At 42.8% G+C, this 27161-nt stretch overlaps 1 protein-coding gene across 3 annotated transcripts in view; it reads left to right on the top strand.

Moving 5' to 3' along the window:
• Positions 1-27161, top strand: part of LPAR1 (lysophosphatidic acid receptor 1) — an 86892-nt gene that overhangs the window by 15663 nt on the left and 44068 nt on the right. For 2 of the 3 annotated variants that reach the window (XM_054178199.1, XM_054178200.1), the window contains one exon: positions 14376-14544. In XM_054178199.1, coding sequence (XP_054034174.1) covers positions 14485-14544 — 60 coding nt within the window. In that variant the 5' untranslated portion in view covers positions 14376-14484. Of the gene's footprint in view, positions 1-7136; positions 7155-14375; positions 14545-27161 lie in introns of those variants that run through there. The other variant, XM_054178201.1, reaches the window with a different exon arrangement.

The following is a 27161-nucleotide window of genomic DNA, read 5'->3' as shown; positions in this document are numbered from 1 at the left end:
GTCTCAAGAAGCATGCATGTACCAGCCAGCACCCCCTGCATTTGGCCAGATGCTCACTCATTCTCCTAAGTGAGAGTGGGAAGAGGTTCTTCAGCCTTGCTGGGTTGCAAGGCAGTGATCATCTCTAAGCAATCCTTAACAAGCAAACATTAATGGAGGTCATGAGGAGAAGATACGTTCCTTATAGACAATGACTGCTGTAAAGTCTGGAGGTTATGGATAGTAAGGGGAAGGCAACATGATATGTTGGTTTTAAAGTGGGAACTGCAGGAGAATGAGAAAACTGGGGAAGCCATGAAGAATTTTTGGACTTTTCAGACAAAGCTCAGAAGCAGCTTTTTCAGAGAAGCAGAAGTCTTCAGAATAAGATGAAGTATCATTTTGGATTTTAAAAAACAGGAAGAAAATGCTGCCCAAGAGATGGGTGTGGAATAGATACAATATGGAAGTAATCAAGAAGGGAGGTTCAGCAAGTGAGAATTGCACTGGATGGTGCAAACTGACCCAGGTCAGGGAAGCACAAAAAGGATTCTTAACAAGGACAGCTATATAAACTAGACTGAAGTTTTGTCCAATGGTAAATATGATTCCAAATCCCTCAGTATGTAGTAAAGCGGGAAAGAGTATCCTGTCATTTAACAGGGAAAAGGAACTTGTGGCCAGCACGGTGGTGACACTTTCAGTAAAAATGTTGAGATTTGACTAGAAAAGTTTGAACACTTCTTGGAGGGCTTTTTGGTGTGTAGTTGGCTGCTCTTTTTTTTTTTTTTTTTTTTTCTTTTCTTCAGTCTCATCCTAGCAGTATGCAGAGAAACCCATGTGATGCAGCATGCTTTGTGGATTAGCCTGCTGCTGGTACAAGTCCAATTTGTACCTTAATTGACATGTCTTAGGACGAGTGTGTTCATGATTTCACGTGTTACAATGCCAAATATTATGAGTCTGTCTTTTCAAAATGTGTTTTCTATTTTTTAGTAAAATGTGACATTTTCTTCTGATAGTGGAGTCAGAATCGTGAAGATGCAAATCTCCTAGAATATTCTAATGGACAGGAGTTAATTGATTCAGACAGAGAAAACTAGAAAGGCAGGAAAAAAAGTCCTTTTTAACCAGATACAACAGTATTTACTTTCCTGCCGTCAGGATGGGATGTTTATGTGCCTTAGAAATGACCTTTTAAGTGAGCAGCTTGCTACCGCTGACACAAGAGTATATTCCTTTCAAGATGTTCTTGGTCACTTCCATTGATCTGAAAAGTATCATAAATGGGCAGAAAGAGAATCCATTTTGCTTCTGCAAATGCTGTAATATTGTCTCCTCAAATACCTTTTGCCCTGAGTAACTAACAGGACCTTATGCATATAGAATGGTGAAAAGTTTCTCTGACTTCAGCAGGATTGGACTTACAGCAAACGCTTGGGGTAGTGGGAGTCCTGCTGTCTCCACAAAATGCATTTGAACTTCGTTGGCACAGGATTAGACTCTTGGTTTGCCAGAATAAACCAAAGGAATCCAAGAAACCAAACCTCCAACCAAAGAACAACAACAAAAAGCCCCACCAAAACAAACAAACAAAAGAACCCCCTTAAAACCCCAAGATGAAAACACTTCCAGGAAGAATTAACAGTTTGCAATTTTGGAAATAATCTGCTCACCAAAGAGGCTTCACAATGGCCTCATCTTAAGGTCACTTCTGGGGATAAGCATCAGAACAGGTAAAGGAGAAAGGCAGACATGCATAGGTTAATTACAGACTATTGAACTGTCTGCCCTTTGGTGGAATCCAGTGCATAACTGTGGTCAGCCTGTTTTTGTCATCCTCAAGAGGGATATGAGGCATGGTGACAGGCAAAACAGAGTAGCATATGGAAAAGATTTCCCTGCCAGATAAATGCTTCAGGGTAGTATATAACCTACTGATTCTTCTGCATTGAAAATCTGTGAATGGGCATTTTTCTCTTTTATGTATTCAGAATGATCTTCTGCTTTTTTCAGGGGAGTTGTCAGGGACTCTGATCTTGCCCTGGTGGGATGACTGGGGTGATGACTCGCCTGACCTGTGTGTGCTCAGTGAGACCAGATTCCTCACAGGGGGTGCCAGTGCACAGTGGTGCTATTTTATTGTTGGAAATTACTTCAGAGCGTGGTAAATGAGTAAGGTGACAGATTGTGTCCTTAATCTGGCAGGGGGGAAGAAGGAGCAGTTTTACACAACACTGCCCCTGCAGAGTTCATGAAACCATTTAGCGTGGGTAAGGAGTCTCTACCTGAAACTGAGCTCCTTGCAGGCTGTATTCTGTAAAGGGAAGGTGTAGCAGCAGTCTTGCACTCCTTGTGCTATTAATTATGGAGATGAGAACAATGATCTTTTCCTGATGAGCCACAGAGCTCCTATTCAGAAAGGATTTGCTGATGTAATTTATTTATTTTTGACTGAAGCACAGGCTGTACTGTGAATGCAGATGATGTAGGTTTGAAATCCTCTGTTGATTATCATTTTGTGGAAGAGTCCTACAGATGCATGGGCAATTTTATTTTTTTTTAATTGTATTGAAATAATTTTCTTTCTATCCTCTGATTACTGCTGAAAACTTAATCTTTTTTTCCTTACTTAAGGAAAGCTAACAGTATTGTGCTCTTGACAGTGAAGACTGAGGTGGTGGAAACTGTTAAGGCTCTTCTAGCTTCCATGGAGCACCTTTGAAAAACTTTGAGGTGTTCAGGCGTAAGTTCCCTGAAGGGCAGACATCAAAGTAGGGAAAAGACTGGTTGACAGTAGGCTGAACAGTGTTGACAGTTGACAACAGTGTGCCCAGGTGGTCAAGAACTCAAATGGTATCCCAGCCAGTATCAGGAACAGTGTGGCCAGCAGGAGCAGGGAGGTCATTCTGCCCCTGTACACTGCACTGGTTAGGCCGCACCTTGAGTACTGTGTCCAGTTCTGGGCCCCTCAGTTTAGGAAAGATGTTGAGTTGCTGGAAGGTGTCCAGAGAAGGGCAACAAAGCTGGTGAGGGGTTTGGAGCACAAGCCCTATGAAGAGAGGCTGAGGGAGCTGGAGTTGCTTTGCCTAGAGAAGAGGAGGCTCAGGGGAGACCTTATTCTTCTCTACCTGAAGGGAGGTTGTAGCCAGGTGGGGGCTGGTCTCTTCTCCCAGGCAACCAGCACCAGAACAAGAGGACACAGTCTCAAGTTGCACCAGGGGAGGTTTAGGCTGGATGTTAGGAAGAAATTCATCAGAGAAAGATTCATTGGCCACTGGAATGTGCTGCCCAGGGAGGTGGTGGAGTCACCATCCCTGGAAGTGTTTAAAAAGAGACTGGATGAGGCACTTAGTGCCATGGTTTAGTTGATTAGATGGTGTTGGGTGATGGGTTGGACTTGATAATCTGGAAGATCTTTTCCACCTTGGTTAATTCTGTATTCTGTTCCTTTGGGACTTGTGCATTTTTATCTGATCTCATTAGATTAGGTCTCTTAGCCATATTTTTTATTTGAGTGTAGGATGCCTTACAACTGGCTGAGCAAGTTGAGGTTAAATTTGCCAAGGTAGTGTTTGTAATAATTTTGTTTTGCTCTGTCTTAAGTAAAAGCTGAATGCTCTGGTTAGCTGTTACTGTACTCAGTAAAGCCATCTTCAAGGTCATACACAGCTAAACATGCCATTAATGACTACGAGATGGTTGTGCTATCTGTTATGTGGAATTTATGCTTTGTCCAGCAAAGTGCAATCAAATCAGGCTTCATACAAGCATAGAAGCAGATGTATTACTTATTGGAACTGCAGCAATAACAAAATCCCTGATTCTGTGGTGTATCTTTGTGCCACTGAATGACTTTCAAGACAATTGTTTAGGACACTGTTGCTCTGAAGTTGGAGCAGCAGTAGCATAGGCAGTATCTGCATTGACATGTTCAGTGTCTGGGTTAGATCTGAACTTGGGAAAGTTTTTGTTCCTCTGTGTTTTTGTTCTTCTGTGTTTTTGGATGTTGGAAAGACAAATGCTCAAATTGTAAAACCAAATGAACAATAGTAATCACAATAAAAAATCCTCCCCTCACCCCCCAACAAACAAACAAACAAAACCCCTGTGGAAAGCCAGAAAGCAGATGATCTGCATGGGGTGAAAGAGGGATATCTTTCAGTAGTCAGAACAGGGAATCTTCACTTTGTGATCTAATCCACTGGAGTGTTAAAGTTCTGTTACCCTGGTCTCCCCAATAGTCTGAGGTGGGTCAGGCAGCACACTGGATGGCAGGTAGCAATGGCTCTTGGTGGAGGCTGTTCTCAGGCTCTCTCTCAGCACTTAGGCAGGAGGCTGTCTCAGCCTGCCTCACTGCCAGCCCTTTTGCAGATGTTTATAAGCATTCACCATTGCATGGAACATCCTGTAAATGCAGCTCTCTTAGTGCTTCTGCAGCTCTGCATGTTGGGATGCAGCCCACAGCATGTTGGATGGAACGTTACAAAATCTCATCCCACTACCATATAATCAGTGATAGCAGGAGAGGGGATTTAGTGCCCACCATTCTGAGTTTTGGGCCAACCAGCTCAATTGTCCATTGTAGTTACCAGTTTGTTTATTGTTAACAAGTCATTTGTTGACAGTGAAACATATAAAATACTGCATTATTGTGGTTGCATGTCTACCTTCCTTCCTCCTTCCCTCCCTTCCTCCCTTTAACACCATAATACAATTTTGTTCATCCAGTTTCTTTATTATTCTTTATTCTGGAAGTGTTAAAACAGTGCATTACTTCACCAGTAATAGAAGTTCCATAAGCAGAAATTATCTAATAATCATAGAAATTGATGCTGTTGGATTAACCTACCCAGCGTGCAAAAAGAAGGGTCTCATCTTAATATCTGTCAAGAATTGACATTTAATATCAAAATGAATTAACCATTGGTTACTGCAAAGAAATGATTAAGGAAAAGGACCTTATAAATACTTAGAGGGTGGGTGCCAGGAGGATGGGGCCAGTCTTTTTTCAGTGGTTCCCAGTGACAGGACAAGAGGTAATGGGCACAAACAGGAACATAGGAATCTCTGTCTAAACATGAGGAAGAATTTCTTTACTTCAGGGGTGGTAGAGCACTGGAACAGGCTGCCCAGTATGGAATCTCCATCTCTGGAGCTGTTCAAAGCCTGCCTTGGATGCTGTCCTGTGCAACTTGCTCTGCATGAACCTTCTCTGGCAGGGAGGTTGGACTAGATCATGTCCAGAGGTCCCTCCAAAGCCTTGCCATTCTGTGATTCTGTGACCTTCCTGGGCCCAGAAAAGGACTTAGGGTGCTGCTTGACAGTTGACTGAACATGAGCCAGCAGTGTGTTCGGGTAGCCAAGAAGGCCAACATCCCAACATCATCCTGGCCTGTGTCAAGGAGAGTGTGGCCACTTGGATGTCTCACTACAAAGTGGACTCTGAGATGCCTGTTTTGTTCCTGTGTGATGTACTAGCACAACAGTAGCATGGAAAATTCACTTTGTTTCCTGGGAGACCTCAATTTCTTCTGCAGAAGTAAATGAGTAGCCTGGTTTTGTTGTGCCTTAAATCCATCACTGAGCTGAAAAATCAGGCCAGTTTCTAAGAGCTGGTTGCAACTTTTGTGACACATACTCTTGCTAGTAGGAAATGGCACAGACAATGAAGTATGTTTTACTCTAGGTTTTGGGGCTGTTTGCTTGTTAGTGGTTTGTGTTGTTTATTTATTTATATTTTGCAATATTTGCAAGGTAGGGATTTTATTTCTTTTTGTCTGAACCTATCCATATGTCAGCAAATTCCAGTAAAATCTCTTTTGCTAGACAGTGAAGTTGTACTCCAGACACGTTTGGCTTCACTGGCAGAAACTCTTTGCAGGGGCAGTGATACGGCCACCATGAGAAACATTGCCTTTTGCCCTGGCACTTCTCTGGCACACCCCAGACTTCCACAACCCCTCAGTAAAACTTCACAAGTCCATTTTCACAGTGAATTCATTAATTCTTTTGAAAAACTTCCACATGGGCAAGATGCTGTAGCTCTGCAGCTCTTTAAAGCAATCTGTCCAGTGACTGGAAGCAACAGTTGGGAAGGCTTTGGGAGGAGGCATGTTTGTATAACTGATTATCTTCACTGTGACAAGAGAGGGTAGTGTTGGATGCACTGTAGCAACAGGTGTAACTTGTGCAGTCTGGTGGTGGCTGGTCTGAAGGCGTACTGAGTAGCTGCATCTCCTTTCTGCTACAAGGGTGTACATGAATAGTGGTGCAACCCAGTCAGGGCTCACATCAGTCCCTGTGACATCAGAAATAGATGTTGCCTTCCATGCTATTGTTGACAAAATAATTTCCAACTCCAAAAGTGTCATTTCAGATTAGCTGCTATTAAACCTGTTTAATTACTGCTGTAATAGATCCATTCTCATACTTGCTGTTGTGGTAATATGTACAGTGGATGTGACAATGGCCTTTATCTTGCTTTCTAGACAAGGGTGTCAGGTGAAACAGCCAGGCAGACACCAGTAAAATGTGTGCATTCAAGTACATGTTCAGCAAAATTTGTCAGGAAAAGTTAGTTTTGCACCACCTTTCAAACTGTATGGAAGCAACTGCTGAGGCAGTAGAAGGGGAGGTCTCCTTCCTGAAACATCAGAAGTTTGAAGGGGACTCAATAGATAAAGTGTCTCATTAAGTGGAAAAAGGCATGTTGCTATTGTTCAGAAGGAGTTTAAGGCAAGAGTACATCAGTAGGCCACACCATCTCTCTGGAAATCTCTTTTATGTCTTTTCAGCTTCCTTTGCTCACAGCTCTTAATATGTTGTAGCTCTCATAATGGCTGAGCAACTTAACGCAGGGTTCAGAAGGTTATCTTAATTTGCAAGCAGAACACACCCTTGGACAGAGACAGAGAGGGCACAATTGGGAGGAAATATGGGTTATAGATATCATAGGCACTTACACAAGTTCAGCTTGTCCTTATGCTTGGGCAGGTCATCCAGTAAACTCTCACATGTTTTCTGCAGATCATTTTGCACATTCATTTGTGATACCACACCACATACCAAACTCACTTCAAGATTCAGCAGTCTGGTCCCTGATACGAAACAAGATGTTTGCAAAGGCATCATTCCAGACCTGCCATGTGAGGAAAGAGGAAGAAAGTCCTGAGGTGACATGACAAGGAGCTGCCATGTGGCTTTCCTCCTTTTCCCCTCATTTTACCCACTGATGAACTGATGAATGCAAAAGGAAAAGAAAAATAAAAGAAAGAAGAGTGGTGTATTTATGTAAAGGCTTGCTGGAACTGTTTTATGGTAGTTAATGCTGACATCAGAGTTTGGATTGCCTTGCAATTTCTGGGAAACCAAGAGCTTCTTATCTGCGTTTCTGTGGTGTGTTTTTCCCTTTGCTAGTCTGCTGAGACTATTGTTTTCCAGTTGCAGGTAACCTCTGCTCACCTGTGAAATCACATTGACACATTCTGGGGCTTTTTGGGATTTTCTTATCAATTCCTTTAAAGTGTATTTCAAGAGTGTTTGAAGAGCTGTTAATAAGTAACTTTTTCAGAGCAGTTTTAATCTAAATGAATTAGATTTCTGTGAGTGAATCTGCACATCTCCCATTCAAAGTGATGTCAGAAGTGGTAAAGGTTTTACATAAAATAATACAAGGACTCAAAAGAGGTGCTGTCTTTCTCCTAGGAAGAAGATCCAGTGCTATGTAACTTGTAAAAGAGAGACCAAGTCTTTGTAATATTTCCTAGCAGTCACTATAGTAAAGGAAGGAGTAACAGGAAGACCCCTGCTCTTCTCTTAGCAGCGTGAAATTGAAACCAATGTTTCCTGCCTTTCATGTTTATTTTCTGGTGTGCTAGAAGTGTATCAGTAGTTTTTCTTCTCTTAGCCAAGTGGTTACTAGAGAGCAGGAAAACACCTCCATGAGTCCATAGTAAGTAACTAAAAATTCATGTTATCATGGTGACTTTAGCAAGTGGTGAAATAAAGTGCAGACAGGTCAAGTCTTTGCTGTTGCTCTTGCCTGTATGGTGTTTGCCTTTTTGCCATGTAAGGCAGCCATGGTAGGGTCATGCTTTTATTTGTGTGTTCTACAAACTACTGCTCGCAAGCAGCAGTTGTTTAGTGAAGGGGGCTGCCAGAGGTGAGTGATGCCAGGACTTCAGATGCCACATGAAATCTGGAATGTCTCTGAAGTGACATCTGGAAGTGAGACCCTTATGTGAGATCTTTTTTCTCACCTTGTAAGTGTTGTTCAAATGCTTTATTTTCCTTGATGGGTTTACAGATTCTATCCATCTGGGATCAATTATGACTTAAAATTGTCCTCTGAGAAACTGTAAGTTAGGCTTTTATTTGGCAGAGGTATGTGGCGAGGGTAGCTTTCTTCAGCTAAGTCACATTTAACAGCTCCAAGGTCAGAGCAGAACAGCATCTTCAGAGTAATGGAATCCAGAAACTCGAAGTCTGTGAAGTCAGTCTGTGGTAGCAAAAGACACTCTGATAGAGGTGCAGGAAGTCAAAGCTTAAAAATGACAGCAGTGCAGGATACCTTAAATTGTCTGACAAGAAATTGCCACAGATTGTGAAAACCCAATTCACCTTTCAGTCCCAGCACCCTGCTTTTGCAGAGGCACTGGATATTTGAGTGCTCAGGTGAGTTGGCCGTCATGTAGAAGTTGTAAATTGCAGCTTGCAGTGCAAGAAGCTGGGCAGAAACTAGGGTATTAATTTCTTGCCAAGGTAACAATTTTTTCCATAAGCAGTTCCTTCAAGGATGGATGCTTTGAGGATAACATGATTGCATTTCTCCTAACGTCTTCAAGTAACAAAAAAATTGCATTGTTCCTCTTTTCTGTGGTCTCAGACAGCTGATCCAGAAATCATGATGCTTAATCATAGCATGTTTTGTTTGGCGAGGATGCATTCCTGCTATGCGCATTAGGTCCGGGCTACTCTGCTTTCTCTGCTGAGTGACAGCTGACTACTTGTGGTTTTTGATTGTTTTTGTCTCAGTTAACCAAAACCTCAATGTATTACCATAAATTACCTTCCAATTGTTGTAGTTTATGGTGAAACATAATTTCTCAGAGCTGAGTTACCTTCATAGAGAACAGGAAATTCTATGATCTGGATTTTATGAATTCTAGATTCAGCTCCCATATCTTTACCACTTTCACCAGCTAGAATCATAGAATTGTTAGAGTTGGAAGGGAATTCAAGGACCATCTAGTTCCAATCCCCCTGCTGTGGGCAGGGACACCTCACACTACAGCAGGTTGCTCACAGCCACATCCAGCCTGGCCTTAAAAACCTCCAGGGATGAGGCTTCTACCACCTCCCTGAGCAACCTGTTCCAGTGTCTCACCACCCTCATGGTAAAGAATGTCTTCCTAACATCCAATCTGAATCTACACATTTCTATTTTTCTTCCATCCGCCCTAGTCCCATCACTACCTGACAGCCTAAAAAGTCCCTCAGCAGCTTTCTTGTAGGCCCCCTTAAGATACTGGAAGTTCTCTAGGTACACACAGTAAAGAGAGCAGTGTCTAGATTAGAGTATGTAGAGCGGTATTCACTGGTGACACCTGCAGTTCCCAGGAAGGGGTTGGTCTCTTCTCCCAGGCAACCAGCACCAGAACAAGGGGACACAGTCTCAAGCTGCGCCAGGGGAGGTTTAGACTCGAGGAGAAAGTTCTTCACCGAGTGAGTCGTTCGTCATTGGAATGGGCTGCCCAGGGAGGTGGTGGAGTCACCATCCCTGGAGGTGTTCAAGAGGAGACTGGACGTGGCACCTAGTGCCATGGTCTATGTTATAGATGACTCCTGTTAAAAGTTTTTGGTAACAGTTTTATTGGCACTAAAAGGTAATAAAAGGCAATAAAAGCAATAAAAGCAAGCAAAGCAGCACGCTGGGCCTGAGAGGGGACAAAACTCCACCTCCACAGGACAATAGCTTTTTCATCTTATATAGTTACATCATCTACATAGGCAAACTTATGCTAAATAGAAGGCAGGCATATGATAATGAGTCTTAGAATAGGTGGTCAAATCCCTTCTGCCTACTTTCGGTGTGGTAAGGGTCAAAGTATCTGCTTTCACGCATGCTCAATTATCCGGGCCTCTTATCTGAAGAAAACAAATTCCTAGTTCTGAATGTTTATCTTCAAGACAGCTCCTTCTCAGCCATGGTGTCTCCAATTAACCAGACAGTATCCTTGCAAGTCTGCAAGATATGTTTCTTTCCCTTTACCCCCAAAACAGGCCTCACGAGATCCTGACCCTTAATCTCAGTACACTCTTAAGTCTTATTATTTTAACATAAATCACCAGTATATTCATCACAGTCTAGTCATGAGGTCTGTGGTGACAGGTTGGACTCGAAGATCCTTGAGGTCTCTTCCAACCTTAGTGATACTGTGATACTGTGATATTTGGGAATGATATGTGTGAATCTGCTTCCAAATCTGTGTGTTTTTCTTCCAGCACTTTGTAGCACAACAAGCCATCAGAATCTAATTAGTAAGAAGCTGCTCCTGGGCTTTTGTCTTTCAAACTTCATTTTTAATAGAGATCGCATTTCTTGTCCTAATGCCCTTCAGTCAATCTCATTTGAGGATCCTGTTCCCTTTATTTGCAGTTCTTGAAAAACACAGGGCTGCACTCTGAACTCACATGGGTATTATGTTAGAAGCCACCTTTGTTTGCCTGAATGGAGTCAGCCTGGATTTGCAATGCTGTGAAATCACAGTACCTTATTATTTGTACTTTATTTTTCCTGAAGATGAGGGGGTGGGTTGGGAGTGAAGGGAGCGTCCTTTTGTGCAGTCCTACCTGTTTTCAGCTGGACTGCTTTTAGGAGCTCAAGCAGCTGGCAGAAAGTCTTAATCAATGTGTATGCCATCCTCAAAAGGTTGAGAAGCAAGGGCTATGTAGAAGAGCCTTCCTTTTCCTAGCCAGGTTGAGGGATGAGTGCAATACAAACTAGGTGCAGAATGGGAAATACAAAATGGTCATAGGCTTAGGATTTTTTTTTTTTTTCACAAATCTTGTGTTTTCTGTGTTTTGAAGAGACAGTGAAAAATCACTGCAGGCATATTTCTCCTCTCATCTGTTAAACTGCTTGCTGGGTTTTATGGGACTAAGCTTTTTCTGTCATTCATGTTCTAACTGAAATACACAGAGCTAGCTAAGGTGTGAACAGACTTAGGATGTTTTATTTTTATTTCCATTTCCTTAGATTATGTTCCTGCTCTGTGATGCTCCCTAGCCAAAATTATCATTTTATCTCATTTTTTTATGTGGCAAACAGGATTCTAAGCATACCTCTAGTTGTGGAGGGCCGAGCCCAGAGAGTGGTAGTGAATGGTGCCACATCCAGCTGGCAGCCAGTCACCAGTGGTGTGCCCCAGGGATCAGTGCTGGGCCCCATGCTCTTTAACATCTTTATTGATGATCTGGACGAGGGCATCGAGTCCATCATCAGTAAATTTGCTGACGACACCAAGCTGGGGGCAGGAGTTGATCTGCTGGAGGGTAGAGAGGCTCTGCAGAGGGACCTCGACAGGCTGGGCAGATGGGCAGAGTCCAACGACATGAGATTGAACACATCCAAGTGCCGGGTTCTGCACATTGGCCACAACAACCCCATGCAGAGCTACAGGCTGGGGTCAGAGTGGCTGGAGAGCAGTCAGGCTGAGAGGGACCTGGGGGTGCTGGTCGACGGTAGACTAAACATGAGCCTGCAGTGTTCCCAGGCAGCTAAGAGGGCCAATGGCATCCTGGCCTGTATCAGGAACAGTGTGGCCAGCAGGAGCAGGGAGGTCATTCTGCCCCTGTACACTGCACTGGTTAGGCCGCACCTCGAGTCCTGTGTCCAGTTCTGGGCCCCTCAGTTTAGGAAGGATGTTGACTTGCTGGAACGAGTCCAGAGAAGAGCAACAAAGTTGGTGAGGGGTTTGGAACATAAGCCCTACGAGGAGAGGCTGAGGGAGCTGGGGTTGCTTAGCCTGGAGAAGAGGAGACTCAGGGGTGACCTTATTACTCTCTACAACTACCTGAAGGGAGGTTGTAGACAGACGGATGTTGGTCTCTTCTCCCAGGCAAGCAGTACCAGAACAAGAGGACACAGTCTCAGGCTGCGCCAGGGGAGATTCAGGCTGGATGTTAGAAAAAAGTTCTATACAGAAAGAGTGATTGCACATTGGAATGGGCTGCCTGGGGAGGTGGTGGAGTCGCCATCACTGGAGGTTTTCAGGAGGAGACTTGACGGGGTGCTTGGTGCCGTGGGTTAGTTGCTTGGGCGGTGTTGGATTGGTTGATGGGTTGGACGCGATGATCTTGAAGGTCTCTTCCAACCTGGTTTATTCTATGTATATTCTATGTATATTGTGGTCTTGATGGTCTTCCCTGAAGTTCACTTCATCTGTAATTTTCTCACCATCTTCATTATCCAAGAGAGCCAGCGTGTCAGAATTAAGAGAAAATAATATGTTTTAGAAGAAACTAAAACCAAACTGCTGTAAAGTAGGCGCAGTGACACTCCGTGACACTGTTGCTTTAAGCATGTTCTGAAAAGAAGAGAAACTAAGATTTTCTGAAGTCTTACTTAAGTTACATGTATGACAGCTCACAAAACAGTGATGAGATGTGCTGATTGAGGAGCTTGAGGCTGCTGATGGAACTTTGTTAAATAAATCACTCCCTTGGTCAAACAGCAAAGCTTCCTTAAGTCAGAACCAGTAGTTTGAAGCTCTCTGTCATGTACAGTGGAAAAAAATAGTGGATTTCAGAACAGAGGCAAAATTCTGATTTTTTTGAAAGAATGGGAAGCCTGAAGGATATGTGGTTTTGTACTTTGACTTCCAGTGGAGACTTTATTGAAGGAGTCTGAATCTTCATTTTCGGTCCTCTCCATGAGTGTAGTAGTAGACATTTGGAACAAGGAGTGGAAAGTATGAAAGGTTGCTAGCAAGAAATGAGTAGGAAAGAATAGGGGTCACTGGAAAGCTATATAAAGATGGAAAAAGTGATCCAAGTGATTCCAAAGTCATTCCAAAAGCTTGGATGATGAGACAGCTATGTATGACGTAAGGCATATGGGGATGTGTTGAAATGTGAAACAGGCATTTTAAGATGATGCTTTTTAAATAGGAGGAATAATTTCCACAGAGACAAAGGCTGAGTTTAAATGAACAAGGCTGGAAAGAAAAAACAAAAACAAACCCAAATCAAACCAAAACAACAAAACAAGACATAACTGACTCAGAAAAGCATGCGGAGTGCAACTTTCCTACAGCGCTTCTCTGTTACTTCTTGGCTTAACAAGTAAGCATTGCCTTTGCAAAAATGAGCTGGTGGCCAGGAAAGTTGCTAGCATTGTCTATATGACTACACCGTGGTCTCAGTTTGAAAAATACCAGTTAATTTTGGGGTGGCTTTTGGTGTTTTTGTTGGATGCTGAATACTGGTAGTGTGAGTAGTTTTCCACCGTGACTGACAGAATAGGAAGTGGTAGATCTAGAGATCAAAATCCTTTCTGTGGTGGCTAATTAATGGGTTGTGTTGTCTATGTCTGGCCTGACTGAGGGGAAAAAACTGCAGTAGCCTTATTCTTCATTTTTAAAATGTGATTAATGTTTTTTTTTTTCTCCTTTTTGTTTGGTTTTCTGTTCACAAAAGGATAACAATGTATGCAGAAGCTGGTCTAACCTTGGTAAACATGATAATTATGAAAACAACTTCATTCTGTTAGATCATCTGATCAAATTTTACACAGCAATTCAATGTATTCCCCTACAGCATATCTGTGCCTATCTGGCAAAACAAGTAACTGGCTAAAGTAAGGGTAGAGATGTCATAATGTTTAAGGTTTTTTTCTTAACACAGAAGAAAAGCTCATGTGATCACCAAACTGTAAAACAATAATTTGTTGAGGAAATAAATGTGCCAGAAATTAATTCCAGCAAGTAGTTCACCTTCATAAGGCTTTTTTTGTTGTTGGTGGTGGTGGGTTTTTGTTTGTTTATTTTGAGTTTTGTTTGTTTGTTTGTTTTGGTGTTTTCAGACTTCAACATGATTCCATTGTTCTACAGGTGACAATCTTTCCTTGCAGATGTGGACATGATCTGCTCATTAGCCTCCTTGCTATATTTAGTTTGTGTGAGTTTTGTTTTGTGTGGTAGAGTGGATTGTCTTGCTGTTCCACACCAAATTCAGCTCTGCTCTTTGAAACTTCTGCAGATCTCTTGTGAACAGTCATGAAAGCAAACTCACAGGCTGTTTTTTGCAGCAGCCAGGGTTGGGGCTTGGATGGCGACTGCATACCCAGTTCGCTTGTGTTATTCTCAACAATTCTATTTTTTCCTTCCTACTAGGAGCAAATGCCAGCATGACTAGGGCCTGAGGAAGTGCTTCTGTGTTCCTACCAAGGGTTTGCGGGTACAGAATAAGGGTACAAGGACAGTAGGGGCCTTCTGAGCTACCATGGACATCCCCACTGATTTGGTGCCGTCCTCCATGATGTCTCAACCAGAGGTGATTGAGGTGAGTAGATCACAATGAAACTGGCAGATAAACTGGCTGTTCTTGAATCCCAGCTTTTTCTTCTGTCTCACTTCTGAGTCTCACTGAAGGATTCCCCCCTGCCCCCGAAATGCTGTTTCAAAGACACTCATTTGCTTAGAATGTTCTGATACTTTGATATGTGGCATTGATATGTTGTACAACTATTTGTAGAATTAAAAGAATATGGCAAAATATGACCTTTATTGAATCCATGTAGGTGATCCCTGCACTGTGGTTTGACCTTTACTGTGTGTAAAAAGTGCAAAGAAGGTGGTGATAATGTGGTTCAGTTGGAATACTACCACAGGAAATTTCAGGTTCAGTGTTCTTATCTGAAAAGCTATAGTTTTAAGCCAAAAGCAGCAATAAAATGAATAATATACTTACAGTTACTAACACACTAATCTTGCTTTCATGAATCAGAGTGTGTTTCATACTTAATATTTCTAAATACCTAAGTAATTTCTTCACCTTCTGAACACCAAGTACTTGTATTGTCTGGTGAAGTAAATGGTGCAAACAGAAAATAGGAAGTTGGTAACAGCCATGCTTTCATCTTAGAAAAGGCATTTTCAAAGTCCTTTTGACTTCTTAGGGACCCAAGTGTGTGTTGCAACTTAAAGCTTTTAAGGATGTATATTTTAATGAAGAGGGTACCACAACTGATTAAGCTAAATGTCAGAAAATTTTGTTTGTTTGCACAGATCTCTTGGCTCAGGAGACCACTACCTGTTAGCAGTATGCACTGAGAAATGTTAGTAGTTCAGAGCTCCCTGGAGTTACAAAAAAACCCTGGTCCACTGATGGGTGGTAATGAGAAATGGGAGGAATCTAAAATCTGCTCTGGAGGAATGCCTTTGTTGCTCATCTTCCTCTTGTGTTTTGAATGCAGAAATAGTATATTTTAAAAGTATCTGTTAGGATCAGGTAAGGATTTTTTTATCTCATAGGAGGTAGATGCTGAAGGCTTCTGTTCCGAGCTGCCTGGCTGCTACCAGAGTCTTCTACCATTCTGGAAAAAGGCTCCCATATGTCATCTCCTTGTGTGCTCTGCAAGTCATTTGCACCCTTGTCTTCACAGGGTCTCTCTTCAGAGCCTTCTTTATAGATGAGAAGGCTCTGTGTATCTAAGGACTGCTGTTCAGGATTGCCTTCTTGAAGAGAAAATAAGGTCAGCTGTGGTGTAAGAATGAGTGGAATAAAATCTATCACTTGTAAAGGACTCAATCAGTATAGTCACCATTCTGCTGTACTTAGATTGGATAAATGAGCACCTTCTGTGTCTGTGGCAGGTTTCTGCTGGATAAATCCTGCCCTGAACTTGCATCACTAGACCGAAGACTACAGATAAATGGATGTTTCTGGTTATCAACTGGTAACCAGGAAAGTTCTTCCTTTGTGCTAGGGGTTTAGAGACTGTGTTTTAATGAGACTTGATTTGGAAGTGAAAAAGAAGGGGCATCAATCAAGAAGCAAAGACTGATATCTCAGTGTGGGAGGTTACGGTACAAAATATCATTCTCTCACAGCATGCTGTAGCGATGGACTCAAATTTGATATCCCTATGGGCAGACTTAGATGCATGAGTGAATTCCCACATATTTCAGTAAACTTTTGGGAGTCTGATGGCTAATATGGTGTTCAATCCTATGTAAAATAGGAACAGCTCCAGACAATTGGCTGGAAGTTATGTGTATGTTTCCAAGGGTAAGGAAGACATCAGGAGGGCTAACTGTCCTCTTCAAAGACCTACTTAGAGGAATCCTGTGGGCTAAAGCTGTATAAGGTAGGATGCCCCAAGAGAGTTGGTTAATATTCAAGCAGCACTTCCTCACAGCTCAAGTTCATGCATTTCTTTGAGCAAAAAATCAAGTAGAGGGAAGAGCAGACTTGCACTGATGAGGAAGGAACTGCTGGAAAAATATGGAAGACAGAAGTTCACAATATGTACAAAAGGACTGGTCACTTGGGTTGATTATAGGAATGTTGTCAGGGCATGTAGAGATGCAACAAGGAAAGCTAAGGCACTCTTGGAATTAAACTTGTCAAAGGAAGCAGAAGACAACAAGAAGGCCTTCTTCAAATATATCAGTGGGAAAGGGAAGGATAGGGAAAATGTGGGCCCACTGCTGAATGAGATGGATGACCTGGTGACAGAAGATGCAGAAAAAACACAGTTACCAAATGCCTTCTTTGCATCAATATTCACTGTTGTGACCAGCCCTCAAGAATCCTAGACCCTAAAGGTAAGAGAAAAAGCCTGGAGGAAGGAAGACTCTCTGCTGGTCAGTGATAATTGGGTTAGAGACCATCTGGCCAAACTGAACATGTACAAATCTGTGGGCCCCCATGGGATACAGCTGTGAGAGATGGCTGATGTTGCTGTACTACTTCTGAATCATTTTTGAAAGACAATGGGAGAGGAGCCTGGTTCTCTGACTGGATGAAAGGCAATGTCACTCAGGTCTTCAAAAAAGGTCAAGAAGGAACACACAGGAAACTACAGACCAGTCACCACATCTCTATCCCTAGAAAGGTGATGAAGCAACTCATTCTGGAGATCCTCTCTAAACACATGGAAGAAAAGGTTATCAGGAGCAATGAACATGGATTTACCAAGGAGAAATCATGTTTGACTAATCTGATAGCCTTCTATGAGGGTGTGACAAGCTGGGTGGATTAAGGGAGAGCAGTGGATGTTGTCTACCTTGACTTCAGCAAGGCTTTTGACACTGTATTCTATAACATATGAGGGTAGGTAAGCACAGGAAGTTAGAAGAGCAGCCTGTGAGGTGGGTTGACAACTGGCTAAACAGTAGAGCTCAGAGGGTTGTGATCAGAATCACAGAGTTCAGTTGAAGGCCTGTGGCCAGTAGTGCTCCTCTGGGGTCAGTCTTGTTCAACATTATGAATGAAAACATAGAGTGTACCCTCAGCAAGTTTCCTGATGATACAAAACTGCAAGGAGTGGCTGCGCTGCCACTCAGTGAGACCTGGACTGGCTGGAGAGATGGGTGAAGGGAAACTTAATGAAGTTCAACAAGCGTGTAAGTGTAGAGTCCAGCACCTGTGAAGGAACAGCTCTATGTACCAGTACAGGTTAGGAGTTGACCTGCTAGAAAGCAGCTTCATGGAGAAGGATCTTGGAATCCTGGTGGACAATAAGTTATCCATGGGACAACAATGTGCCCTTGTGACCAAGAAAGCCAATGGACATACTGAGTGTGTCCAGAAGATCGAGTGAGGTTCTCCTCCCCTTCTACTCTGCCCAGCCTGCATCTGAACTATTGGTCCCAGATCTGGGCTCCCCAGTTCAAGAGTGACAGGGAAATACTAGAGAGTCCAACAGAGGACTATGAGGATGGTTAAGAGGCAGGAGCATGTGTCTAATGAAGAAAGGCTGAGAGACCTGGGGCTGTTTAGCCTGGAGAAGCTAAGAAGGGATCTTACTGATGTTTATAGTTATCTGAAGGGTGAGTGTCAAGAAGGGGCCAGTTTCTTTTCAGTGCTGCCCTGTGATAAAACAAGGGACAATGGGTACAAACTAACACAGGAACTTCTGCTTTGACATGAGGAAAAGCTTCCCTGTGAGGGTGATGGAGCATTGTTGAACCTCCTCCAGAGACTTTCAAAACTCTGCTAGATGAGTTCCTGTGTGACCTGCCCTGGGTAATCCTGCTTTTGCAGGAGAGTTTGTTGAATTAGGTGATCTCCAAAGGTCCCTTCAAACCCCTACAATTCTATGAAGGGCTTTTTAACAGACAAGGCTGTAGTGAGATGCATTGCTAAAGAGAAGAATCTTGGAGGTGTTGGGGTAAAGTACTTTTCAGCCAAACTGTCTGGGCTTGCCTTTCTAGTTTGTGTTGACATACAAATGAATTTTGGATATATGCTAGAAAACTACATTATTTTTTTTTCTTCCTGGAGGACATTATTTTGCCTTTTATAACTGAGCAGATGCCACAGTGCACTCCAGAAGACAGTTAGGGACTAATGTTTTAAGTAAAGCTTTAAAAAAACCCACCCAAAAAACAACACTTGGAAATAGCCTTGCATGCTTTCTGCATGAGCTACATGGCATCTCAGTTACTTTACTTTAAACTTTCTTTATCTTTTAATCTTTTTTTTTTTCTTCTTCTTTTTTTTTTTTTTTTTTTTCCCTTTAGCATTGCCAGCAGAGTTGGCCAGTTTAGTCAGTTTAGACTTGGAGTAACTACATATGAGCCAGCACTGAACTGAGGTGGCCAAGAAAGCCAGTGGCATCCTGGCATGTATTAGAAATGCTGTGTCCAGCAGGAGTAGGGAGGTGGTTGACTACCTGTACTCACACTGGTGAGGCCAGTTTTGGACGCCTCAGTACAGAACAGAGGTCAAGGTGCTGGAGGGCAACAAAGCTGCTGAAGGGCCTGGAGAATAAATCTTATGAAGAGCAACTGAAAAATCTGGGGCTATTTAGTTTGAAGAGGAGGAGGCGGAGGGGAGACCTCATTGCCGTCTACAACTACCTGAAAGGATGTTGTGGAGAGGCTGGTGCCAGTCTCTTCTCATAGCTAATTAGTGATAGAACAAGAGGGAATGGCATCAATCTGCCACAGGGTAGGTGTAGACTGGATATAAGGAAGAATTTTTTCACAGAAAGAGTGGTCAGACATTGGAATGTGCTGCCCAAGGAGGTGGTTGAGTCATCAACCCCTGGATGTATTTAAAGGTTGCTTAGATGTGGTGTTTGGGTATATGGTTTAGGGGTGAACCTTGTAGAGTAGGGTTAATGGTTGGACTTGATGATCCTGAGGGTCTTCTCCAACCTGTATGATTCCATGATTATCTGTTTTGTATACCCATGCATGTATATATATGTCTATGTATGTATCTCAGTAATGAATATTCCTCTGCTCATCCTCAGTCCTTTAACAGCAGAAGGTGAACAGGAATTATTTACTGTGAGGAAGAATCCCAGCCTCAGCAGGACCTTTTGCAATCTGAAGCTCATCCTGACAGGTTTCTGCTTGGGCTTGAATCCTGCAGATGCTCTTGTTGGGACCAGGATGAAGGAAGGTCCTGCTAATTTCATTGCAAATTGCATCTTTCTCAAGATTTGTCTTCTGAGTCAGGTTATAAAAGACTCACATTTTTAAAAGGTTTTTGAAAACCGGTTCTTGATACTAGGTGTGAAGTTGTAGTTACTCTTTCAAACTATTCTTATTGATAGCTTGTAGACATAGGAACTGCTTTTGGTGCTCACTGCAACCCATTTTCTACAGTCATGCCACCTCCTATCTTATGCGCTGACCTGTCCACAGCTCCCTGCTCCCATTTTCTTTCTCTCCCAGCATCCTGTTACCAGATGTAGGAAGTGGTGATTAAGAGCACAGATTCATGGCACCTTGGTTGTGTTCAGGTGTGAAGGATAAATAAAATTTCAAGGTAGTTTTGCTATCCATAACTGAAATCTGGACTAGAAAATAGCCCTGGGGCACCATTCACAATATGTCAACGAAGTCAATGAAATGAAAAAAATTCCAGGCTATGCTTTGAGTTTTTGGCAACAGGATTTTAATGTAAGGCAGAATCTAGTAATTTCAGATTAGATAAGCCATTCTGCTCTCAAAAAGAGAGAGAAACCAAGCACAGCAGAACTTTCTGGGGTTTAAGTTAGGGATATTTGTGGTACATGTAATGACTTCATACCTCAGCTATGTATAAGGAAAATTATATCATAGCAACCTGATTAGTCTGATAATGCAGCAAGCAGAAAGTTAAATAATTCTGTAAGAAGCATTTAGCATCCCAGAGGGCTTTGTCATTTGCAAAATGGAAACATAACAAGTGGTGATCTACACTGATTAATGTACTCTGTGTGATTAGTATCTTCTCTCTTTGTGAATGGCATGAAATGAATTCTGCAGTGAAAGCTTTGAAGAAGAAATGATTTGGGCTCCAGTTGCTTAATGAACCAGGGACTTCCAACAGTGCTTCAGAAATGCTTGAAACAAGAAAACAACAAAAATTCATCATTCTCTCTTTGCCTCTGCCAGCAGTGGATCCTACCAGCCAAATAGTAGAAGTAAATGAGTGCATTTAAATAACTGCCTTGCAGCTGTTCCAAAGAGAAATCCAGAGCAGTTTTCGTTATAGTGGTCTTTCACGTCCCACTCTGTACTACTGAATATTTCTGTTTTCCTGTCTTTTTATTAGAATTAGGGTGGAAGGGATTTAAACTGCTATTGCCACAGAATGGTCATCCTCAGTAGCTTTTTCATCTTTTAATGATCCTTGAGAACAGACTCCTGTGAGATAGCACATCTGTTATTACCCCTTCCCCCAACAAAGGCCAATAGAATTTGCATTTTTGGTTCTGTGATTGAGTTTTACAGCCACAAAAGTGGAGATTTTTTGTTTTCTTGTCTTCTAGATAAATAAACAAATTAACCTCTTTACCAAAACAGACCTCTGGTGGTTGTAAATAAGGTAAACCAGAAAACAAAAGGCAACGGTGAGACTGGAAGAAACACTTTTTGATTTGAGGTGTGTCCACCCAGTTACAGGCATCATAGGGGAAACATAAATACCAGTATACTTTTTTTGGTGTTTTTATTCTTACATGAGAATCCCAGGGGTTCAAAATGCATCTCCATTTTGTTCAAAGCAGGCAACTCCTCAGTACTGTATGACCAAGTTACTGAGAGAGAACCCATTGTTGCCAGAGTCCTGAGAAAGATTTCTTTCTGCGTTCTGTTTATATATTTCACAGAACGGTGCATGAAAGCAAAATAAATGCAAACTGAACTATATTTCAAGATAAAAAAGAGCATTTGCCATGATAAACACAGGACATAATTTTTATTTTCATTTGGAGATCTCAGTTTCCACTCCAAAATAAAATTCTCTGTGTTCATTAGCATAATTTTGAATAAGCATTTTGCCTTCAAGTTAAACTCCCCCACTTTTCTGGTTTGAGTGGTGAGAAGCTGTGGAAGGTGTGCCCTGGAGATGGAAGTAGCCCCAATAGCCTACAGCATTTTTTAGTGTAAAAAGCCAGACTCTCAGCTACTAGAGCCAAGAATTAATTCCCTGCTTGGCTCACTGAGCAACAGACAGGGCCCAAAGGATGCATGTGGTAATTCATTATGCATGGAAACCCACTTGGGATGTTAGAGGTGGAGATTTTCAATTTATTTTTTTCCTCCTGTTTCTTCCACTCTGATAACTTCTGAAGTGACACAGAGACTACATGCTGCACCACTCTCCAGAAAGCTGTTCTGTGGCTGGGGTCTTTGGGGAAAGTCTGTCCTGAGCTGCGCTGATCGTGCATAGCAGCCTTCAGGGACTCACAGCAAGTCAGATGTCTGGCTGTGATGTTAAGGTTAAGGATAAGGCAGGGAGGCAACCAGGGGCAGGGAAGTCATTCTGCCTTGTACTCAGGCAGAATGACTACTGGTTAGGCCACACCTTGAGTACTGTGTCCAGTTCTGGGCCCCTCGGTTTAGGAAAGATGTTGAGTTGCTGGAACGTGTCCAGAGAAGGGCAACAAAGCTGGTGAGGGGTTTGGAGCACAAGCCCTATGAGGAGAGGCTGAGGGAGCTGGGGTTGTTTAGTCTGAAGAAGAGGAGGCTCAGGGGAGACCTTATTGCTCTCTACCTGAAGGGAGGTTGTAGCCAGGAGGGGGTTGGTCTCTTCTCCCAGGCAGCCAGCACCAGGACAAGAGGACACAGTCTCAAGCTGCACCAGGGGAGGTTTAGCCTGAATGTTAGAAAGAAATTCTTCACAGAAAGAGAGATTGGCCATTGGAATGGGCTGCCCAGGGAGATGGTGGAGTCAACCATCCCTGGAAGTGTTTAAAAAGAGACTGGATGTGGCCCTTGGTGCCAAGGTTTAGTTGATGGTGTTGGGTGATAGGGTGGACTTGATGATCTCAAAGGTCTTTTCCAACCTGGTTAATTCCTCTCCCTCCCCTCTCCCTCCCCTCTCCCTCCCCTCTCCCTCCCCTCTCCCTCCCCTCTCCCTCCCCTCTCCCTCCCCTCTCCCTCCCCTCTCCCTCCCCTCTCCCTCCCCTCTCCAGTGGAGAAGTTTTGTCTGCATTATGACACAAACTTTTTTTTGAAGGTTAAGAGGTGGCATATTTCAGTCACAAAATTAGATGATAGAATATAGTGTCCTTCCTATGTCTCCTACAAAGCCTTAAGGTATTGAGCCTATGTCCTTGTTTGGCTATTGTTTGTGAAGCTCAGATTGTCATGAAAGCTTCCTCAGAAGAAAATGAAGCTTGAAGAGCTTGGCTGAAATTCTTTCTTTACTCTATATAAGACATTTGGGCTCAACTACTCAATTTGGCCTCACCATGCTTGATCAATCTCTCCTGGTGGCAAAGCCAACTAGTTATTTTTTTGCAGTGTCTCTGTACTGCACCAATGGTTTCGATTTGGGAGAAGGTTGGAAGGCAGAGACAGGGTGGCAGAGAACTGGGGTATGGTCTAAGACAAAATCTTTAGTAATCAAAGTGTTTAAGCCATTCTAGCAATGTAAGGGGGAGCATGATGGTGTAGAACCATGTCTTGACTCAAAAGTTTCCTTCTTGGCTGGAAAATGTTCACTAGAACATGTATATAGTACTTTGGAGAGATGCAGCTCCTCTGATATTTCCTTATCTGTGGAAAAGGAGAAAAACCACAAAGATGAATTCAATCAGTCTTTCTGTGGATATTTCATCCCAATTCTTCTAGCTTTTGAATTTCCTCTAGCTTCTGAATTTCCTGAATCTCCTACTGCTTAAAGAATCCTTCAGTGAAAGAGACATAATGTATATGTGCACATGTGGGTTTTATGTGCCCATGTGTGCCTGTGTGTGCCTGTGTGCATGCTGACTTCCTTCTTAGCAGTAGAAAGTGCAAGAAGGTGAAATCACAGAGCTGGCAATTTGGGGCCTTGTCGGGCCACCTCAGTGGCCTGCAGTGTTCCTCACTAATGTTCTTGTGTTTGAATATTGAATTGCACAGCTCCTGATTATCTATCCTGAAAAGCTGTGAGGCTAAGTCGAGGTATTTCAGACCTGACAGTTAGTGACCCTGGCATCTTCCAGAAGAAAGGCATTTTTGGAGTTAGCTGTATCTCCTGCTCTGACCCATCCCTTTTTTTAGCTCATGGAAGCTATTTTTGAACTTGAGTTTATAGTAGTTGAGAGTGAATAAGCACCAAGAAAGGTCAACACCCTCCCTGGTTTTATAGTCAGTCTAGGAGGCTGTAATCATAGTTTCCAACAGGATCTGTGTCACTTGTGAATTATACCTTCCAGCAGTCGAATTGCTTCTTTTTTTCCAGTGTTGCTGGTGAGTGACTGGGTCTCCGTGGTTCACTGACTGTGTAGGTCACAGAAGCACAGAATATTAGGGTTTGGAAGGGTCCTTGGAAGATCATTTAGTGCAACCCCACTGCCAGAGCAGGATTACCTAGAGCAGGTCACATAGGAACACATGCAGGTATGTTTTGAATGTCTTCAGAGGGAGACTCCACAGCCTCTCTGGGCAGCCTGTTCCAGTGCTCTTGCCACCCTCACAGTGAAAAGGTTTTTCCTTATGTTCACATCAAACTTCCTAGGCTGCAGCTTGCACCCATTGTCCCTTGACCTGCCATTGGACATCACTGAGAAGAGCCTGGCTCCATGCTCCCAACGTTTGCCATTCACATATTTATAAACATGAATGAGGTCACCCTTCAGTCTCCTTCTCTTCAAGCTAAAGAGGCCCAGCTCCCTTAGCCTTTTCTAGTAAGTGAGATGTTCCACTCCCTTGATCATCTTTGTGGCTCTGCTTTGGACCCTTTCAAGCAGTTCCCTGAGGCTCTTCTGAAACTGAGGGGCCCAGAACTGGACCCAGAACTCAACATACTAGCCACACTCCTTCTATCACACCCCAGGATGCCACTGGCTGTCTTGGACACAGGAGCACAGTGCTGGCTCATGGCATCCTGTTGTTCATCAGGACCCCCAGGTCCTTTTCCCCTTCACTGCTCTCCAGCGGATCAGCTCCCAGTCTATACTGGTCCATGGGGTTATTCTTTCCCCGATGCAGGACTCTGCATTTGTCCTTCTTGTATTTCATTAATTTCTTCCTGCTCAACTCTCCAGCCTGTCCAGGTCTGGTTCATACATTGGGTTACCCATTTCATGTCTGAACTGTAGGAACTTCTCAGTTCTGTTTCTAGTAATTGGAACACTCATCAGCTCTGAGGCTCCACACAGCAATAAAATAATTATTAGATATGCTAGCTATAGCCACACTATCCATAAGTAACTTTATCCTTTATCATGTAATAGCAGAGTTAAAGGGATCCCCTTGCAAAAAGGCTCATTTCCTCCTGTCTTTCCAGCTATTTGTGAAGGGCAAACATAAGTCTAGTGAAATTAAGTACTTCCTCATTGGTGACTGAACCTCCACATCTTAACATACAATTTTTTTCTTTAAATCATTTGAGTCATTACTTAGGGAGGTGCAGTTCTGAAAAGGGTATGTGAGGATCTGTTATATCTTGGTAGTAGGGTTTCATGCTTTATTTATCCAGATAAGACTGTACCTGTACAGAAGGCATGGTAGGCATAAGTCTATAATGACTCAGGACCTTTAAGACTTTTTGATTATTGTTTTTTCCCACTTAAATTTTGGGTAAATGCCTCTTCAGCTTCCACTTTTATCTTTAGAGGAAACACTGTGTTGCCCTCTGTTTTTTTAAACCTCTTGTTTAGCATTCTGCAGTTAGAACAATAGTTTGTGCTTTTCTTTAGGTGATGGTGAAATTTTTGTTGCATACTGTATTTTTTTTTCCTCATCTGTTACAACTTTGCTTTCATAAAACCCATGTTTTTGCAGTTGTGGGTTGAGAAAGTATTTACATATTGATTCCATTATTCCTGTGCTTACTTATGCTTATTTTAAATAGATTGTTAATTAGCATTTGGGGATTTCAAAGCTGGCAGTTCCCAAAAGTTTATCAGCTCTGAACTTTCTGATATGTGGGTCAACATCACAGTATTTACCTCAACTGAGATCAATGCTACTGCTTTTTACATTCACTGCTGCATTAAAGCACAGGATCACAGGATGTTAGGGGTTAGAATGGACCTCTGTAGATCATCAGGTCCAAGCCCTCTGCCAGAGCAGGACTATAGAATCTAGTGCAGGTCAGACAGGAACTCATCCAGATGGGTCTTGAAAGTCTCCAAAGAAGACTCCATAACCTCTCTGGGGAACCTGTTCCAGTTCTCTGTGACCCTTACAGTAAAGAAGTTCTTCTTCATGTTGAGGAGGAACTTCCTGTGCTGTAGTTTACATCCATTGCCCCTAGTCTGTCACAAGGTACAAGTGAGAAGAGGCTCTCTTTGACACCCATCTGTTCTTGACATCGAGCTGTCCTATGTTTCCAGACACTATTAGATCCCCTCTCAGTCTTCTACTCTCCAGACTAAAAAGCCACAGGGCTCTCAGCCTCTCCTCATAGGGCAGTCCCCTAATCATCCTTGTAGCCCTCCCTTGAGTAGATCCCTGTCCCTCTTGAACTGGGGAGCCCAAAACTGGATGCAGTATTCTAGGTGGGGTCTCACTAGGGCAGAGTAGAGGGGAAGGAGAACCTCCCTCAATCTGCTGGACACACTTGTAATGCACCCCAGGATCCCATTGGCCTTCTTGGCCACAAGGGCACATTGCTCTCCCATGGATAACTTCTTGTCCACCAGGACTCTCAGGTCCTTCTCCACAGGGCTGCTGTCCAGCAGATCACCTCCCAACCTGTACTGGTGAAGTTTATTATTCCTTCCCAGATGCAGGACTCTGCACTTACCCTTGTTAAACTTCATTCGGTTACTCTTTGCCCAGCTCTCCAGTCTGTCTGTAAAGCTGTAAGATGCCCTGCTAACTGAGACTAAGATAAGGTAATTGTGTATCATATTATTAGATTAATTAGATTATTAGCTAAGGTAATTCTGCATTGTGCTTATGAGATCTCAAGTTATATTAAACTCTCATCTCTTTATCTCAACCATGAGTTGTGTGTGTTACTCATCCCCTTTTGTGTTGGAGGAGCAGGCAATTTAGCTCTTGTGCTGGACCATTACACTGGGTAGCACTTAGAATGACAAATGTTATTTGGGGGGATTCAGAAGATAGCTAACTCAGAATGAAAAGCTCATCCTGTACAGAATGAGTCTCCTCAGAGTTTCGCCAGCTTTAAGGAGACTGCATGACTTGTACTTGGTGTTTCCTTTATGCAAAATTGTCATCTTCCTCAGACTTCATTACCAAACATATTGCTTTTCATCTTTTTGTGTGCTGGGTGTGAAAAGAGCAGTGTGTTAAGGTTAATTCAGTAAAGGGAACTAAAAAAAACCCCAAACCCATAGGAGCACACCGTTTGGAGACCTTAGGGTTAAAATACTAATTTTTTTTCTTAGATGTGGAACAATTTTTGTGGCTTCCAAGTTTTAAAAGCTCTGTGAAAGTTAGACCTCAGTATTCTAAGAATGTACAGCTCTGTTTCTCTTGGCAAGAAATAAGTGCACCTATACATGCTGAGGTGGGTATCTTTTTTTTTTTGGGGGGGGGGGTGGTTGT

The sequence above is a fragment of the Dryobates pubescens genome, chromosome Z (genome assembly GCF_014839835.1).
Source record: "Dryobates pubescens isolate bDryPub1 chromosome Z, bDryPub1.pri, whole genome shotgun sequence".
Lineage (NCBI taxonomy): Eukaryota > Metazoa > Chordata > Aves > Piciformes > Picidae > Dryobates > Dryobates pubescens.
The sequence above is the reverse complement of the archived record's forward strand: the minus strand, read 5'-3'. Positions and strand labels throughout refer to the sequence as shown.